At 49.7% G+C, this 15,776-nt stretch overlaps 2 protein-coding genes across 3 annotated transcripts; both read right to left on the bottom strand.

The window, feature by feature from the left end:
* Nucleotides 1-1,108: 1,108 nt before the first annotated feature.
* LOC112967639 lies at nt 1,109-13,310 on the bottom strand. Of its 2 annotated transcripts, XM_026068991.1 has the most exons (9): nt 13,224-13,310; nt 12,266-12,359; nt 11,626-11,695; nt 10,885-10,980; nt 8,722-8,861; nt 7,352-7,619; nt 3,768-3,949; nt 3,116-3,173; nt 1,109-1,955 (listed from the first exon to the last, which is right to left on the bottom strand). In XM_026068991.1, exons 3-9 carry the CDS (start codon nt 11,684-11,686, stop codon nt 1,801-1,803), a joined length of 960 nt encoding a protein of 319 aa, XP_025924776.1. In that variant the 5' UTR covers nt 11,687-11,695; nt 12,266-12,359; nt 13,224-13,310; the 3' UTR covers nt 1,109-1,800. The 2 variants fall into 2 exon arrangements, with proteins under 2 accessions (XP_025924776.1, XP_025924777.1); XM_026068992.1 differs by having other exon boundaries at nt 1,109-1,951; nt 3,115-3,173; nt 11,626-12,359.
* Nucleotides 12,936-15,773, bottom strand: POLE4 (DNA polymerase epsilon 4, accessory subunit; the record flags this gene model as incomplete). The annotated part of the gene is made up of 4 exons (XM_026068953.1): nt 12,936-13,380; nt 13,734-13,775; nt 14,066-14,150; nt 15,648-15,773. Coding segments are annotated over 4 exons (267 nt in total), but the record flags the coding sequence as incomplete, so codon positions are not given.
* Nucleotides 15,774-15,776: the final 3 nt, after the last annotated feature.

Genomic DNA, 15,776 nt, shown 5'->3' with positions numbered 1-15,776 from the left:
GGCTCAGGGCCCCGGGAAGCCCGGGCGGAGATTTCACGGCTGTGTATCCAAAGGCGCGGGCTAAGGGACCGTGCAGCCTCAACGGGCTGGACAAGGCTGCAAACCCCAGCTGCGGCCCCGCGCCGGAGCGAGGAACAGCCGGGCGCTTCGTGGCACRCGGGTGTCTTGGGCACTCGTCCCTATACCAAACGTGCAGGGCAGGGGGGCTCATCTGGTGCTTGCCGGACCCTTGGTGCGGCACACGTACCTCGGCTGCGGATGGACTGCAGCCTAACCCGCATTTCCCACCGGCACGCGCCGCTCTAACCATCTGCACAAACAAGCTCTGCAAGCAGAAAAACATCAYGTAAAGTGGGTTTCCAGCAGAGAATAACCAGTACCGGGGTTTGCAGTTCTTTCTTTTGCAACRATGCCATGTGTTGTGGTTTAGCAGTAACTCACCACCACCAGGAGAAACAGAATTGAAATTAAGCTTTTTTTTAAAAAAAAACCAAACAACCAGGCTTCCTAGAGATTAAAGGGCATTTGCTGATATCTTCTGCATGATTGATATTAGCGAAATATTATGAGAACCCTACAAACTCAGGATGATGGGATAAAAGCCARTTCCTTGCTAATATTCCCAAACCAGAGAGAAGCTGGGTTGATAAAGGTAGATGCATTGATACGGTACGTGCGGACTCTTCACATTYGGCATTTGTTTTAATGTCCCGTGACTTAACAGAAAAATTACTGTTGTACATTAAAAACCAGCACAGCAGATAAAAGGAGCAGGATTAGATCTGTTAGATCTTAGACTGACCCGTGAATAGGGAAATCTCTGYGAACGGGGCCCTCAGATACTGGCTCTCCCCAGCAGCTTGGGAAGGAAACGGGGAGCCGCAAGAGCGGAGCAGGCACCATCCGTCCATCTCTAGCCGCAGCCCCAGCCAGGCCACTTGCCCACCTCTGCTCCGGGCTCAGACCAGGCGGAAACGGAGTCGTGCTGCCCGGCCAGGCAGGTCTGGATCCCCACTGCCGCAGGGCAGAGACACTTCCAGGCTAATACGATTAGGAGAAAAGCTGCAGGCTGCTCGGCCAGTTGGCATCTATAATTTATTCTAACCTGATGTTTGGAGGGTGAAAGGGCTGTTAATTATCCAGAATACACAGGGAGGCAATTGCAGGCAATGCGGCACAGGCTTGAGTTAATCGAAAGAGGAAACTATTCAAATCCTTTGGATCTTTTCCTTCCTCTTCCCTGGGCACATTCCTGATTGCCAGCCAGAGCTGTGCGTCCYGCAGGATAATGCTGGTCAACCCGGGCTCAGACGCACTGCAGAGGGGACACCTCCATCCCCACCTCTGCTCACAACATGTTCCCCTGCCTTCTCCTGGACCKCACCCTCCCCCTTTCCTTCTTTTCTCCCTGTTTCAGGTTTTGTAAATGGGAGCAGCTTGCGGGAGCAGCCCTCCGGCCCCTAACRCCCTCCGGCCCGTGCCAGACAGCCACATCCTCTCTCCGCGGCGCCGCACTCGGGCTCATCCCGGGATGCCTGCGCAGGTCTATGGGCCGGGGAGCCGAACAGCGGCGCCCCAAGGAGCTGCGAATTGCCCATGATGCTTATTTTAAAAGCTGCCAAATATTCTGTAGGCAGTTGATTTATACGAGCACTGTTTTAAAGTATCTTTTATTCATAAAATAGCCTTCTCTCATTTACATATAGTACAGACAGTCTGGCAGGGGTCTTGCAGGACCCTGAGCACGGCAGTGCACGAGCCCGGCTACACTTACGCCCCGATGCCCGGTCCCCAGAGCCGCTAGCCCCTGCACTTGCACTGCCGGATGGCAAGGACGGTGCGAACGCGGTCTCTGCGGCTCCTGAATGTGTGCACGTCGTAGCGGCGAGGGGCGCAGCGGCCGGAGGTAGCTTCTCCCCGAACCAGACATTTCTCTCCGCCTTGTGACTCCCTGCGGTTAGAGACAAAGGCTGTAACTCCCCGGGGAAGGGTGGCGCAGCCCCCGGCCCTCCCAGCACCCCGGGGTCCCCCACCGACGGGGCAGCTCCCGACTGCGCCCCGAGCTCACGCGGCTTCACAGGCCACAGTCTGGGGTCCTGCTCGTTTCAGGTGACAAATGTGGATCAAAAAGCCCCTGCCCTCAGCTGTCGGTACCCTGTTAAGCCAATGGACACTGCACTGAGGACAAGGCAGTAGGAACAGTACCAAAATACTGCTTTTTATCACCCGGAAAAAGGGCAGATGCCCTGGGCAAGGGAGGCAGGAGAAGGGAGGCAGCTCTCTCCCAGGGGACATTCGACAAGGGAGTTTTTATTCCTTACTCCCAGCATAACTCAGCAAACCATTTCCTCCCTCCTTGCCTACGGAGAACAGGGCTTCTTTATTTCCCTGCGGTGAGATTTGCTTCCCTCTGCGTTTACCRCGTTCCCGGCACCGAACACGCCGCATGTGCCAAGTATGTCTGCGGGCAACACAAAGCGCCGCCCTCCTGGCCTGCAACAACTGCCCGCCCCAAACCCGGACCAGGCTGCCCGAAAGCATCCCGCTCCTCCTCAGCCCCCTCCGGCCCCTGCCCCTCCGCAGCCCCCGGGAAAGGCTGTGGGGCAGAGCGGGTAGCGGCAACGGCACATCCCGGACCGCAGAGAAGGCCACTGTCAGGACCACGTTCCCATCCGTGTCTGGGGAGGATGGGGGCGAACTTGGGGGATCACCGCTCTATAACCAGCTGCCGGCGTAAGTCAGCATCATCGCGGGCAGGTTATTTATCCCTCGGAGCGATGGAGCAGATGCTGCTCCCCTTCATCCCTGACCTCGCAGCCAGTCTCTACACGTCTAGAAATGTCCAAGAGGGTGAGCTCCGAGCGCTGCTCAAAACCTGTTTCTGTGTTACCCTCCCGAATCCTGCCCGGGAACCACAGAGACGTTACTCAACACAMATGGAAACGGCAAAGGCTCCCAGAGGCAGCTCGGACCTGACCGTGAATGTGTGCGGACACGTCCAGGAACGAGACGTGCCGGGAAAACTCTCCTGTGGCATCCGAGACCCTGCGTAGCCGTAGGGCTTTCGCTGAAGTTACTGGGGGGACAGGCYGAAATCCTGCCAGCTGTGCTTACCTAAGCAAGCAGGGATCCCCTGMGGAGCAGCTGCCCAAGCACCTTCCCACATCAATTTCCTGCAAAGATTTGCAAAACAAAGGCATGAAAATCCCCTGCAGCACCACGCTGGGGACACCCCAGGAGACCAGCCGCCCTCCACCTGCATCCTCGGGCTCAATACACAGCCAGACCGCAGCGGCGTGGGCACCYGGGCATCGGTCTTGTAGTATAAGGGAGGCAAATTTGTAGGGAGAAGTATTTGGGGGGTGTACCAGGGCTTTTTGAGCCACAGGCACCCGTGCACAAAACCTGTCTTGAAGTAGGGAGTAGTCTCTGTTGAAATGAAATGTTACTATTGGAGCATAAGACATATTTTAAGTAAATACCTGTTTCCTTAATTATTTTGCAAATAAATTCTCGCTGCAAAGAAATGGCAGTTTGTTACTTTATGGCACTGGTGTGTAAACAAATCGGTGGCAGTAAAATACATTTTCTCCGGTAGAATAATTTACATGTGTGATTTTTACAATAGTTTGTGGCCAGGGTGTGCTTAGCTCTACTGGGTGAAGTTGCTTGTATCAGAGCATCCGCTGGACCATTTAAATCCAGCATGCTGATGCAGCGATCCAGCTGAGCCTGCGGGAGGGAAGGCCGAGCTGTAGGAGACCAACCTTGAGCCGTTCCTCTCTGTGTCCCGCAGAGTTGTGAACAATTTCATAATAATATTCCACCTGGGAAACGCGATAGCATTTTTCCTTCATTTCACAGTTCTCCAGAGTCCGAACCACCTCTCTGCCACTTGGGTTTTTGACCAGAGCAGTGTTAAACTTCGTGGGCAGGCAGGAAAGTCCATCTGAAAGGAAATGAGAAGRAAATTTAATTCGGAGCTGCATCTGAGGCCATTGCAGCTGCAGCCTCTTCCCCATGGGTCTGACGCGCGGAGCAGACACGGCTCAGGCGCCAGCGCCCGATGCCTGGCGTGGAAGGTGCTGGTTTTCTGTGTGAGGTTCCTCGGCTAACAGTTTGGGGCTCATTTCTTTTGGCAGCTCAGGGCCTCAGCCATAGATTTTGTTCCTCCCTCTCAGTTTCAGACCACGGGGCAAAGTGAGGTTATTCCGGATGAAAACACTGAATACCAGCAGAAACATCTGATCCCTCACAAGTCGCCTCTCTAGGGAGACGGTATGAAGCATCACACGCTATCTTTGAGAAAGAAGGTCTTTGAACATAAAATGTTCATGGGGGAGCTTTTTCCAGAGATGTGCTCTCACACCAGGGAGCTGGGGAACGTTATTTGCCATTTAACCGTTCAGCCTTTCTCTCTGGAGTGCACACAAGGCGATCGACCCCCCCCCCAGCTGCCAGCTCTGCCGTCCCCAGCACAAGCCAGCTCCCTGTTGGTGGCTCTAGCCCAACCTCCGAGCAGCTCACACGGCCAAGGAGCTGCCACGGCACGCGGCCAGAGAGCTGAGCCGATGCAGCAGCACCCCGCGGTCCCAAGGGGCAGGCCGGCCCCCCTGTTCCCTGGCCATGGGTTCCCAACGCCCTCCTTGCGCTGGCTCTGCTCCTCCGATTCAGAGGGCTGAGTCACAGGCGAATGAGCAGAAGACCATCCACTTTCCTTACTGGGTTATTTCTGTGCCGTCCTAATGGGCTGGACTGGAAATGGACAGCAGAGATTTAGACAAGAGGGTCCAGAAAGGGAATCAGAGCATCAGCACACATCAGCCACACCGGTCACCAAAGCAAGGTGCTTTCTGTACGCCCAGTATCTAGTGTGAAGTTTGGGTGAAGCTGCTCCAATAAGCTGCAGGTCACCGGCTCTCTTTGAGACACCCGTGTTTTAAATCCCTCCTAATCCTAGCGAAGTAAATAGCTGCATGTCAGCCCATCTCCTGCTGATGCCCACCCCGAGACAGACAGACTCCATCCACACTCCATCCACACTCCTTTACGATACGTGATGGGGAGCAAACGTCCACCCATCCTGCATGTGAAATTTCTGGCTGCTCCACAACCTGCCTGGTTGCCGATGCTTCCAGCTGCAATCAACCCCTGCGGATACCCTTTAGTGCAAGACAGCTTTTTACCACCATCTCCCATTTGCCTTGCCTCTGCCCGATCCTTTCCTCCCACTGCCCTCCTCCCAGCGTAGCCCAAGATGTGATTTGCCTTATTTGCAACGAGGGTGACTGCTGGCTCGTATTCACCCTGGTGTCCACCATCCCCCTGGTCTTTTCAGGGATGCCAGTTGCTTCCCAATTATATGAAATGAAAAAGCCCATCTTTCCCCCAAAGTATCTGCAGCCGGCCTCAGGAGAAGGCGCCAGATCCACTGTGGCTGGACCCGGCTTGACTTTAAAGGGGAATATCCAGAAGGAAAGTGTGGAGACCTGCCCTAGGGCAGAGGCAAAGCTGGGAGTGAGTCCGCATTTCCCAACCCTGGGCCATTATCACTGAATGAGCCATCTTCCATTAACCACTCTGGAGATAACAGCCATCAACCTGCACCTTCCAGTCACACATCTGGGAAGTAAATGTCTCCACTGATTCTCCCACTCCGGGAAAAAACCACTTCACACTGCCTAATTTTCCTTCCCCTTTGCAGTGTCTTGCTGCAGGWTTACACATGCTGTACGGTTGCAGGAGCACAGAGTCCCTGTGTACAGATCTCTCCTAAAGCTCTCAGATGATCATACACCCACCCAAAAGCAAAGCCCCTCTAGTTCCTATCCTCTAGGCCACCCATCTGGCCTTCCCAACCCACCTAAGCTCAGGCCCCACTGCTGCTTTCCTAGTCCCCATGAGGACGGCAGGACTCTGCCCCTCTCTAGTGGCTGTTGCACAGTCATGTCACAAGAAGAGCTGCCCGAAAGCTTTTCGGTAGGATGGTTTCAGATGCAGAAATGCCAATAAAATAACATCAACAAGTTTAAAGAGAACTAACTGATTTTAGCAAGCAATTGTGGAAAATCACTTCAGTAAGACTTTTCATTTTGACAAAGACAGATCAGTTTGTCTTCACTGACTTGACTCTCAGGTTATTTTATATGTGGGATAACTCACAAGACAACACAATATTAAGTCAAAATGAACTATTTCAACTTTATCCCAGGGGAAGGTTTTGATCTGTCTGGAACCATCTAGTTTGGAGTTTCCACTTCCAAGAGATTTTTGAAACATCAATGTAGTTCACTGATGCTGAGATGAAAGGACACTTCAGAAGGTCAGAAATAAAACCCCGTTTCTTAGTTATCACTAGTTAAGGATCTCTGCTGCTCCCAGCTACAAGGAAGGATTATTTAGGGCCAGCAACAGCTTATGTTTTTATCACAAAATTCCCAATTTTAAGCCTTGATATCAGTCCAGATACAGAGCATTCTACATTGCATTCTTCTAAATTCAATGCAATATTCACCATAAAACATAACAGGCAGGAACCTATCTGGATCATCCTGCTGTGGATTTATCCCTTGGTCCCAACCCTACTTCAGTCTATTTTCAGTGCATTTTTTTACAATTAGGTTATTTTTCTGGCTGGGACAGTTCCATGATCCAATTTGCCACAGAGCCTTGCAAACAGCTGTGTGGGCGCAATGGCATGACTAGGAAAGGATGGGAAGGAACAGGGCCGGGGCCATATAAGTGGGGAAGCGGTTAGGCAGTTTAAGCAGCCCTGTCACCAAGAACCTAAGGACATCCTCTCAGGTGCAGCAGGAACACCATGTAAGCAGAGGTGTGCCTTTGCTGTGAAGGCCAACTGCTTGCCAGAAGTATTACCAGAAGTGTGGCCAGAAGGCCAAGGGAAGGACATACTCAGACCTCGACCAGACACAGCCKGGAGCACCCTGATTCAGCTGGCCTTGCTTTGAGTAAGGGGGTTGGAGCAGAGGCTCCCAAAGGTCCCTCCCTACCTGGATTGTTTCATGATTCTATGATCTCCAGGTAAAAGGTAGTTCCTTATAACGAGGTGGTTTTAATTCCATCCTCAAACCACACACAGAGGCAAAGAATTACTACTTCACCTGCAGACCTGCGCTATAAGGGCCCAGCAACAGAGAGGAAATGAAAATCAAAGTCCCAACAGTATGAGCTACGGTCTCGTTCCCTTGTAAGTCAAATAGGCTTTGAGTAGCAGACTGGAGCGTTGTTAGATCTTGCTCTGAGCTCTCATGCTGCAGAAAAGGTGCTGAGCACGCAGAAGGGCTCTTCCCCATATTTCTCAGGGAAGGGGAGCCCTCCTTCGCTCTCATACCTGCACTGTAGGCTGGGTCGGAGCACTTTCCCACGTCAACCGTCACCTCCCAGGGAGAGTCTGGAAAGAAGGTCTTCAGAGCCGGGAGACGGAGACATTCCTCGGGGCATGTGCTACACTGACAGCCTTCAATCACCTCCACCTCCCGGACCCCTTCGAAGAGCAGGAGCTGCTCCACGTGCACGCGGGTGGGCTCACAACAGGAACCCGGTGAGCAGGAACGCTCAGCTCCAGCCCACAGGGGCGAATCAGGACGTCTGACCTGCAGCTGCACAGAAGAGGGCAAGTGGCATATTCACTTGTAAAGCACAGTCACGGAGAACCACTTTCAGCATCAGATCCCTTATAAAGACCTCTTCTGACCTGGAACTGACTCAGCTTTTACTCCTCTCTCCCTGCATGGCAGCACTGTGTTGCTGTAGTGCTGCCTTTGATATTTATAACAAACKCATTTACTTCCAGAAACCCTGCTACCATCAGCCAAACTGTAAAGGCTAAAGCAGTCCTACATTCACCCTGTTCTCTAGGTCCAGCATAAAAAGTGATGACAGCCCTGGGGAATGAACGTGGACCTGCCAGCCTGGAAGATGTTGCACCTGTAGTGCCACAATGGTGACAACAGCAGTATTTTCACAGTTACAGACCCCCAGGTAAACACACAGGTGTAGCATCCCGCAAAGCTTGTTCCCATTCCCTCTCCAGGTTTAGAAATCCTGGTGCTAGACAGGATAGATGGGACATTAGACAACCTCAACTCTCCTGGTACAAGGAGAGCATCACAGTCTGGGCATAGCTGTGTCCCTGAATGCACAGGTTCCTTCTAGTCACTTCTAGGAGTGACACATGGAACATGATAAGGGAATGACACAAGCACTTCAAAGGCCAGGTACTGCTACACATCATGAAATAAACTGATTGGGCCAGTTTTGTTCACCCAGGCAGGGAAAGGCCTCTGGCCGCTCTGAAAATAAGACACCAGCTCTCCTATAGAGCAGATGTGACCGTGTCAGCCTCACTGCTTGGCTAGGGGAGGCCACAAATACACTTGGACGCTGCTTCGAGCATGCAGGCAGGTACTGTAATACACCTTCTCAGCACCCAGCTCAGCTCTGGCGCTCTCTCTGCCATGAGGTCTCGAATACCGCTGGATAGTTTCTTTTTGTCTGACTTCTACACCCCACTGCTTGTAAGCTGAGGCAGGACAAGATGCTCAGTGACTGGTTTACTCCACTGCAGAAGCAAATGAGTTGAAAGTGTGCAGCTGGTATTTTAAAACGTATATGAAATCAGAGGCCCAGCCACCAGTGTGTGACCTTCACCCAGACCCAACTGCTCCTGCTGTGGGGATGACACAAACACACATTTCTCACCTTCTTAGTTTTAAGAAAATCCAGCATGGAGGAGTGTCTGGAGAGCCCCAGGAGGCCGGGATGGTGGGAGCTGATCCGCTGGGACAGACAGTTGGAGCTGCACTTTCCAACATCCACACTTACAGGACTGCCAGAGACGTCTGTGAAACACAAGATGGACAAACTCATAATCGCCACAGACCTGGAAAAGGATTATTACTTACAATTTGCATGATGCTGGGAAGGCCCAGGCTCGAGCCAAGGCTTTGTCTTGAAAAGCATGACACAAACACTGAACAAAAGGACATGGTTCACCCTCAGGAAGTCTGGCTGGGAAAGGGATTCCTTCAGCGTGACCACCACACGTGGAAACCACGCAGAGCAGGCCTTTTACAAATGCCATATGTGCATTTATTCTGGTTGTAGATCAGAAGGAAAACATTTCATAACAGACTGGTAAGAGCACTACACTATAAAAACAATGCAATTCAAAATTAATAATTAGGAGATGGTAGGTTATATGTCCTTTAATGAGAGCACAAAGGACGGGGTGAGAACAGACTAATACATTGATTAGCAAAGAGAATATGTGAAAGTTCTGCTGTTGCTGAATTGCAGATCTTGAAGGTACTGAACGACACATAACTAAGACACTGGAGTGCCTGGGCACCCAGTGGATTCCGGGAAGCAAGAATATCCCAACTCTTGTTGCCTAGAGCCCAAGGAACCAGTTCACAGAGCTGATCGGGCTGAAAACAAATCTGGCCCTAAAAATCCTAATTTCACAGCTCAATCGGCTCCCTGTACCTGCTGTATTGCCACAGCAGCACTAGTGCCAGAAGAAAGGAAGGTAGGATCGTGCAGCCAGAGATGCATGTGGGAWCAGGGGAGCACAGCAGACAGGACTTAGATCACTTTACTTTGCTGTATTTTGAGTCTGTGAAATTCCAGTGAGTATTTGCTAATAGCTGTTTCTTCTGGAAATATTTCTAAAATGGGTTATTTTTCCCAATAATGTTGTCCATACTCTAAGGGCTGGCTGACATAAATCCTCATTTCATCATATTTTAAGGCCAGTTTTCTTCCCYGTGAGTGACTACTGAGCAGTTCAATAGCACTTTAATTCATTTGCTTTAACCTGCTGGAGTTGCAAACATGGTGTATTCTGCAAAAGTTTCATTTTGCACTGATTTAAACACTGATCTTCACAGAATCAGTGCAAGACAGCCACCATCTCCGTGCTGCACTGCAGCAGAAAATAAGTATAGACATTTTAAACTCGCATTTGGACAAAAACTGCTGCTAGTTGCCTCATGATTTCTTTGAGCAGGGAAGCGAGCGAGCAGTAAACTAGGCAGGAATTTGCAGCATATCAGCCATTCCCCAGTGATTCTTGTGGATGCTTTTCACCCACAGCCAGGCCACAGACAGGTGGTCACTTTGCAAAGGACCCGGCCAGCTGAAGACATCATTAACCCCTGCTCTTCCACCCCCACAGCAATACAGGAAGGACTGTGTGAGCAACCCCGATCCACAAAATGGTGCTTCAGGCTACACCCTCAGAGTCCCTTCCACCAGCATTTCTGCAGGGCCAGAAGAAATCAGGGGAGAGGAAACATCTTCAGCTGGCTCTACCTGCAGTGGCTCAAAAGTGCAAAAAGGCTGCAACAGTGAAGGTTTTATTCTTCCTGTTATTCTTGAAGGCCACAGCGATTTCCTTGATGAACAACTGGAGATATTTCCTATTTTCTCTTCACAGTAAACTAAGGATGTCCTGTCCTCTGACACTCCTTCCAAGATTAATCCTGAGAACCAAAAGCCCATAATACTCCTGAACTTACGCAGTACCAAAAGGATCTGAACGCAGAATGCAGCCACATTTCCTGATGTAGAATTCAACCACACGCAACACACTGCTACAGAAAACGAAGCCCGTTTCACGCAGATGAACAGACCTATTGACCAGGCTACTCACCAGTTCCTATTTTACAAAAAATGCTCTTAACGTTGGATTATTGGGGTGAGGAGACCCCAGCATATCTAGGGAAATTCTGTCCTTAATCTCCCAAGGGAAAAGAGACTAGGATAATTTCAACATAATGAAACATCTGAAGGATGATGGGTGGATCCCGAGTGAGAAAGTTTAAAGGATTCAGGTTTCTTGCAGGCAAAGGGAGAACTCACCATGCCCGACATGGAGGAAATAGCTCTGTCTCCCGCAGCAGCTCCTCTCTGCAAACAGATTCTTTTGCTCGCTCTCTCTGCTGATGGCTCCAGCACCTGCAGTCACAAACCACCAAGCTCAGCATTACCCCAGTTATAAGTCATCGGCTTTCCTGCTTTAGCCGGGAGGAGGCACTGAGCTCCATGCACAAGACTCCAGACACCTGCTGTCTTGAACAAATGGCTTCAGTGTAAGACAGAGATTTAGAGCAGTTATAAAGGACATGACCCATTTGACCTCTAAGATCTGGCCGGTTAGGCTAAATATCCTGCCTGATTAATTACCCTAAGAAAAGACTGTGTTTAGCTGTGTTCTTTCCTAGGACATCAGTCCCCCGGTCTCTTCTACGTACATGTTACTGCAATGCAAGCTAGGATATAAGGAGCAAGCTATTTCACATGAAACTCAAGCATCAGCTACAGCACAAAGCAGCTCGCAGGCTATAAATTCCCATCAAGATTAATGCGCAGTGTTTCCTCAGAGACAAACCCTAAATCATTTGCTGAGTGCGCACAATCCCGCCGCTGCTCAGACAGCAGCAGATAGTAGGAGAGATGCAATGTTCTTGTACAGAAACCATCAGAGATGAACAAAGCGCGCACACAGCCTTGCAACTGCTCGCACATCCATACAAAAAAGCCTCTCCAACAAAAAAGCCCAAGGCAGAGCCACGAGATGACGAGAAGAAAAAAGGAACTTACTGGCAGAGACGGGACCATGCAAGAGCCACGCAAGGAACACCACGGCTAGCGGGTCCTGCATAGCTGCACCCTGGGAAACACGTAAACACCGAAAGGTCTCCAGTGTCCCAGATACTTATACCAGGCCCTCCCTCAGCAGGCGAGAAGGTGAACAGCTTGGAGACAAATGGGTATGTATATTGCCAGCAAATGTTCCCAGATTGTGATCTGAACAAACACCTAGGCCGGCTCAGCAGCGATGGCATCTCATCCACAACATGTCTACACCGATCAGGCTTTGAACAAAGTTCAAAGCGTTTCTTGAGAGCGACTGGTTTTGCCCACAGCCTGGGGTAGCTCCACTGGGGGTCTTTGTTCTTACCACCACTTTCAAACTAATTGAGTTTGCGGTAACTCGGAGTCACTTTTAAGTCCCCTCATTTGAAAGGAACGTGCATCCTTCAACCTCACTCGTCGCATTCAATGGCCTTTTTAATCAAGAGATAACCCTCCTTTGTCCCTGCCCGACATCAGAATTTAGACCAAAACTGGCTCTTTGATAACAGACTGCAACACGGTAAGACTCACAGCCACATTAGCAATGACAACACATTCCCCATCAAAAACAACCGCAAGGCAAGGCCTGAGACTCCATTTTTACCTCTCTTCAGTGCTGCTGAACCCTGGAGCCAAGAGGACGCATCTTCCTTTCTAGCTTGTTAAATACACGTAGGGAAGTGCCAGTCTGCTGAGTCCTGGAATCAGGAGAGGCATAGACAGTGCCTGTGTGCTGTAAGGGATTCTCTTTCGCACACATACCACTCTCTAGGGCGGCAATATATTCTGAATGCTTGCTGTATGTATGACTTAATTACAGAAGTTATGATCTCTGCACCTAGTTGGCCAAGTGCAAGTCATACGGACTAGATCCAATTCCCAGGGAAATTTTTTTCCTAGATTTAGGAATGACAGAGAGCAGAAGAACAGTGGTGGCAGCATAATGCATCTGACACTGATCCAGCATTCAAAATAGGGTATTGATTGCATTTTTGGCTACAAGAGCTGTCATGCTACTACTTGCAGATGCAGTGATCATGGAAATTTATGGAAGCTGCACACTCCTAGGGACAGGAACCGAGTCTTCTTGGAGCTCACACAGTTCCTGGAGGAGAGCTAGGCTTCACAGAGACAGATGCCTTGAGGAAATGATTAGCAAAAGTAAAACGCCTTTAGAAGGCATCCTTTCCAAAGTACGACCTCATTTGCCACAGTGCATACAGGAGCACCATCCCCTTCACCCCCGCAACACAGAGGAGAAATCAGCACAGCTATTCAACAAAAAATTTAATTGTGTTTGGCTAAGAAACAAACACATACAAAGAAAAAATACATTTTCATTAAAAAAAAGCATGTCCGGACATCTGAGCCCCCAGTCTGCTCCCCACAGAAGGCTTCGTATTGCTGCAGAGTACCTGGAGAGAGGCAGGTACAGTTACTCTGAGCAACTGCTGCGTGACATGATGAAAGCTGGGGAGCACTTTTCACCATGACTACAGGGCACAGTTAAATGACATACAAAATACTTATGAAAAAATATGTATTTTAAATAATGAACTTACAACAACTTAAACTTTATACAAAACATTATGGTTGCCATTTCAGTGTCTCAATCCTAGGAACTATTTTCAAACTCTCATCCTGTTTTCCACCCTGCATCCATCTCTGCCATCTCTTTCTCCAGAGGGCTCCTTCTCTGACCAGCTCAGTCCAAAGTACCTAATAATGCAAAAAGTAGTCTTGGGAATCAGGCAGATAACATAAATCCAGGTGCATGAACAACTGCAACTTGTTTACAAGCTGCCAAAGGAATATGCAATAACTTATAAAAGTTTAAACAATCACAAAAGAGTAAGAACAAATCTAGCTAGAAAGTATTGTACACACCTCAGGTTTCACTTGATTTTTAAGCATTTCACCTCTCGGAGAGAGGAGAGGGACACAACCAGTTACACCATTAACTATTAAAGAAGTGTAAGACAGAGTTCTGCAAATGATTAAGCTCTTCCTCTCCCAAGAAGGAGATGATTACACAAAATATTGAAACCAAATTAAACCAAGCAGAAACTCACCTTCCAAAAAGGCAAATTCATCAATAGCTTCAATGGCATTATCTGCAAAGCAAAGTGATAACAATTAACATAGATAAACCTACATCCATATTTGCATCTGCTACAAATATCAGTATTTGAATTTAAATTACATTACAGTGACCAATTTCAAAGAGGTTTATTTGTTCTGAAGGTAGTATGTGAAATTATTAGCATAATATCTGGAAGAAGAGAACCTTTTCTCTCTCATCTTTGGAAAAAGGAGAAGCACCTATGATTGCTTCACCACAGGGGGACAGATCCTTCATCTTAACAACACTTTGACAAGGAGAGCAAAAAAAATGGTCTTATACCCAGGTCTTTCCTCTGCAGAGTTTTCCTCTTTCCTTGCTGAGCATATACGTAAGCATCTTTGGCTATGGTTTCAACAAACAACTCCTGCAAAGCAAAAAGAAAGAGAGTTTCACACACAGAATGCGAGAGGAAGCAGAGAACATTCTGCAGGCAACAAGGAAAAAGAAAGGTCCTAGAAGATTTTAGGAAAAAAACAGAATCTTCATCTTAAGATTTCCCCTTCCAATACACAGCTCTGAAAATAACAAGCGAAATCATTGAGCAATTATTGTTGCACAATGATGCACATGAGAAGTAAGAAGGGAGGAGAGCAGGCTGAGCGTGTATTAGATAATTCGACAATTAGAGATGGTTCCTCTGAACGTGTCAGGGTGACCAGCTGCTCATCAGCTGTTCACAGGGCACTTTCTGAAGGAGGATGAAATGCGTCCTGCACTCGGTGGATAAAGCGGATTAAGCAACTGCCATTGTCCTCGCATGCCACCCAGCGGTATCTTGGCTGTAGGAAGTAAACGCCTAGCAGCAAGCCTAAAAGTTACTGCAGGAAGATATTGAAAGGGAGAGACAGGAGTTTGCACGTGGATGCTTTTGCATGATGCTCGCAGCGCGGAAGCCAGCTCCTAATAATCTCACCGCGAGCTCACAGCAAGAGACATCCAACGGATCAGACCTCACCTGTGTAGTGGGAGACACTTTCCAAAAAACAAAAAAAAAAAACCAAAATAATAATAATAAAACAACACCCCTCTCTGTACACACTGTTCTGACTTATGTTTCACAAACTCTAGGCCTGCACTCCAAGGTAAGCAGGAAATCCACACAAAACAGGCACAAAGCTTTCAGAGCGCTGACCCAACGAAGGCAGGAGGTTCCCCTGTTTCGCCCCGGCAAAGGCCCGGTGCTCTCCTGCCACAACACCAAGCCAAGCACATTACGAGAGCTCTGCAGAGGAGCAGCGGATTTCCGCAGCCAAGCCTGAATCACCAAGACGGCKGCAACCTCGGAGCGTGGCTGACCACACCAGGACAGGAGATTTCAGCAGGCTTCTTAACAAAGGGAGACGTATTTCCAGCATGGAGAGCAAGGCCCAGCCAGCCCTTCTTTAGCTTCTCCAGGTTTCTGTCAGCAGCATTTCTAAATTTGGGCTGAACAGGAACAAATTTGGTGCTCGCAGTCCCTGGAAAGTTTCCATGCAATCAACAGGCAACACAGAAAGGAGAGTTGCTAAAATCATATGTTCCAGGAGACCTTWGCAAGGGCTGTGAGCTACCACCATCTCCCACAGCAGTTTTGTCTATTTAATGGATGCCAGGACAAGCTATGGAAGTTACGAGAGAGCAGGGGGAACAAACCTCTCAAATCCTCAAAAAACACTAGAAGAAAAACCCACGTGAATGGGTCAACATCCTACAAATGCTGAAAGCGCCACCGAATGCCCGAGAAGCACATCTAAAGCTTCAAAAACGACCCGGGAGGAGGAGGGAGCCAGGCCACCGCCCGGCCGGGTTTCGCTCGCCCCACAGCAGCGGCGCCCCCGCGGGGSAGGCGGCGGGAGCGGGGAGCGGCCGGGCAGAGCCTCACCGCGGCCCGCGCCAGGATGTAGACGGCCTCCTGGCTGGCCAGGCTCACGTCCGGGTCGGCCTTCACCAGCGCCTTCACCCGCGCCAGCGGCAGGCGGGCCAGGCGCAGCGGCCCCGGGCACAGCGACCC

Source organism: Apteryx rowi, unplaced genomic scaffold, assembly GCF_003343035.1.
Source record: "Apteryx rowi isolate R43461 unplaced genomic scaffold, aptRow1 scaffold_283, whole genome shotgun sequence".
Classification (NCBI taxonomy): Eukaryota; Metazoa; Chordata; class Aves; order Apterygiformes; family Apterygidae; genus Apteryx; species Apteryx rowi.
Note: the sequence above shows the minus strand (reverse complement) of the source record. Positions and strands in the feature narration are given on the sequence as shown.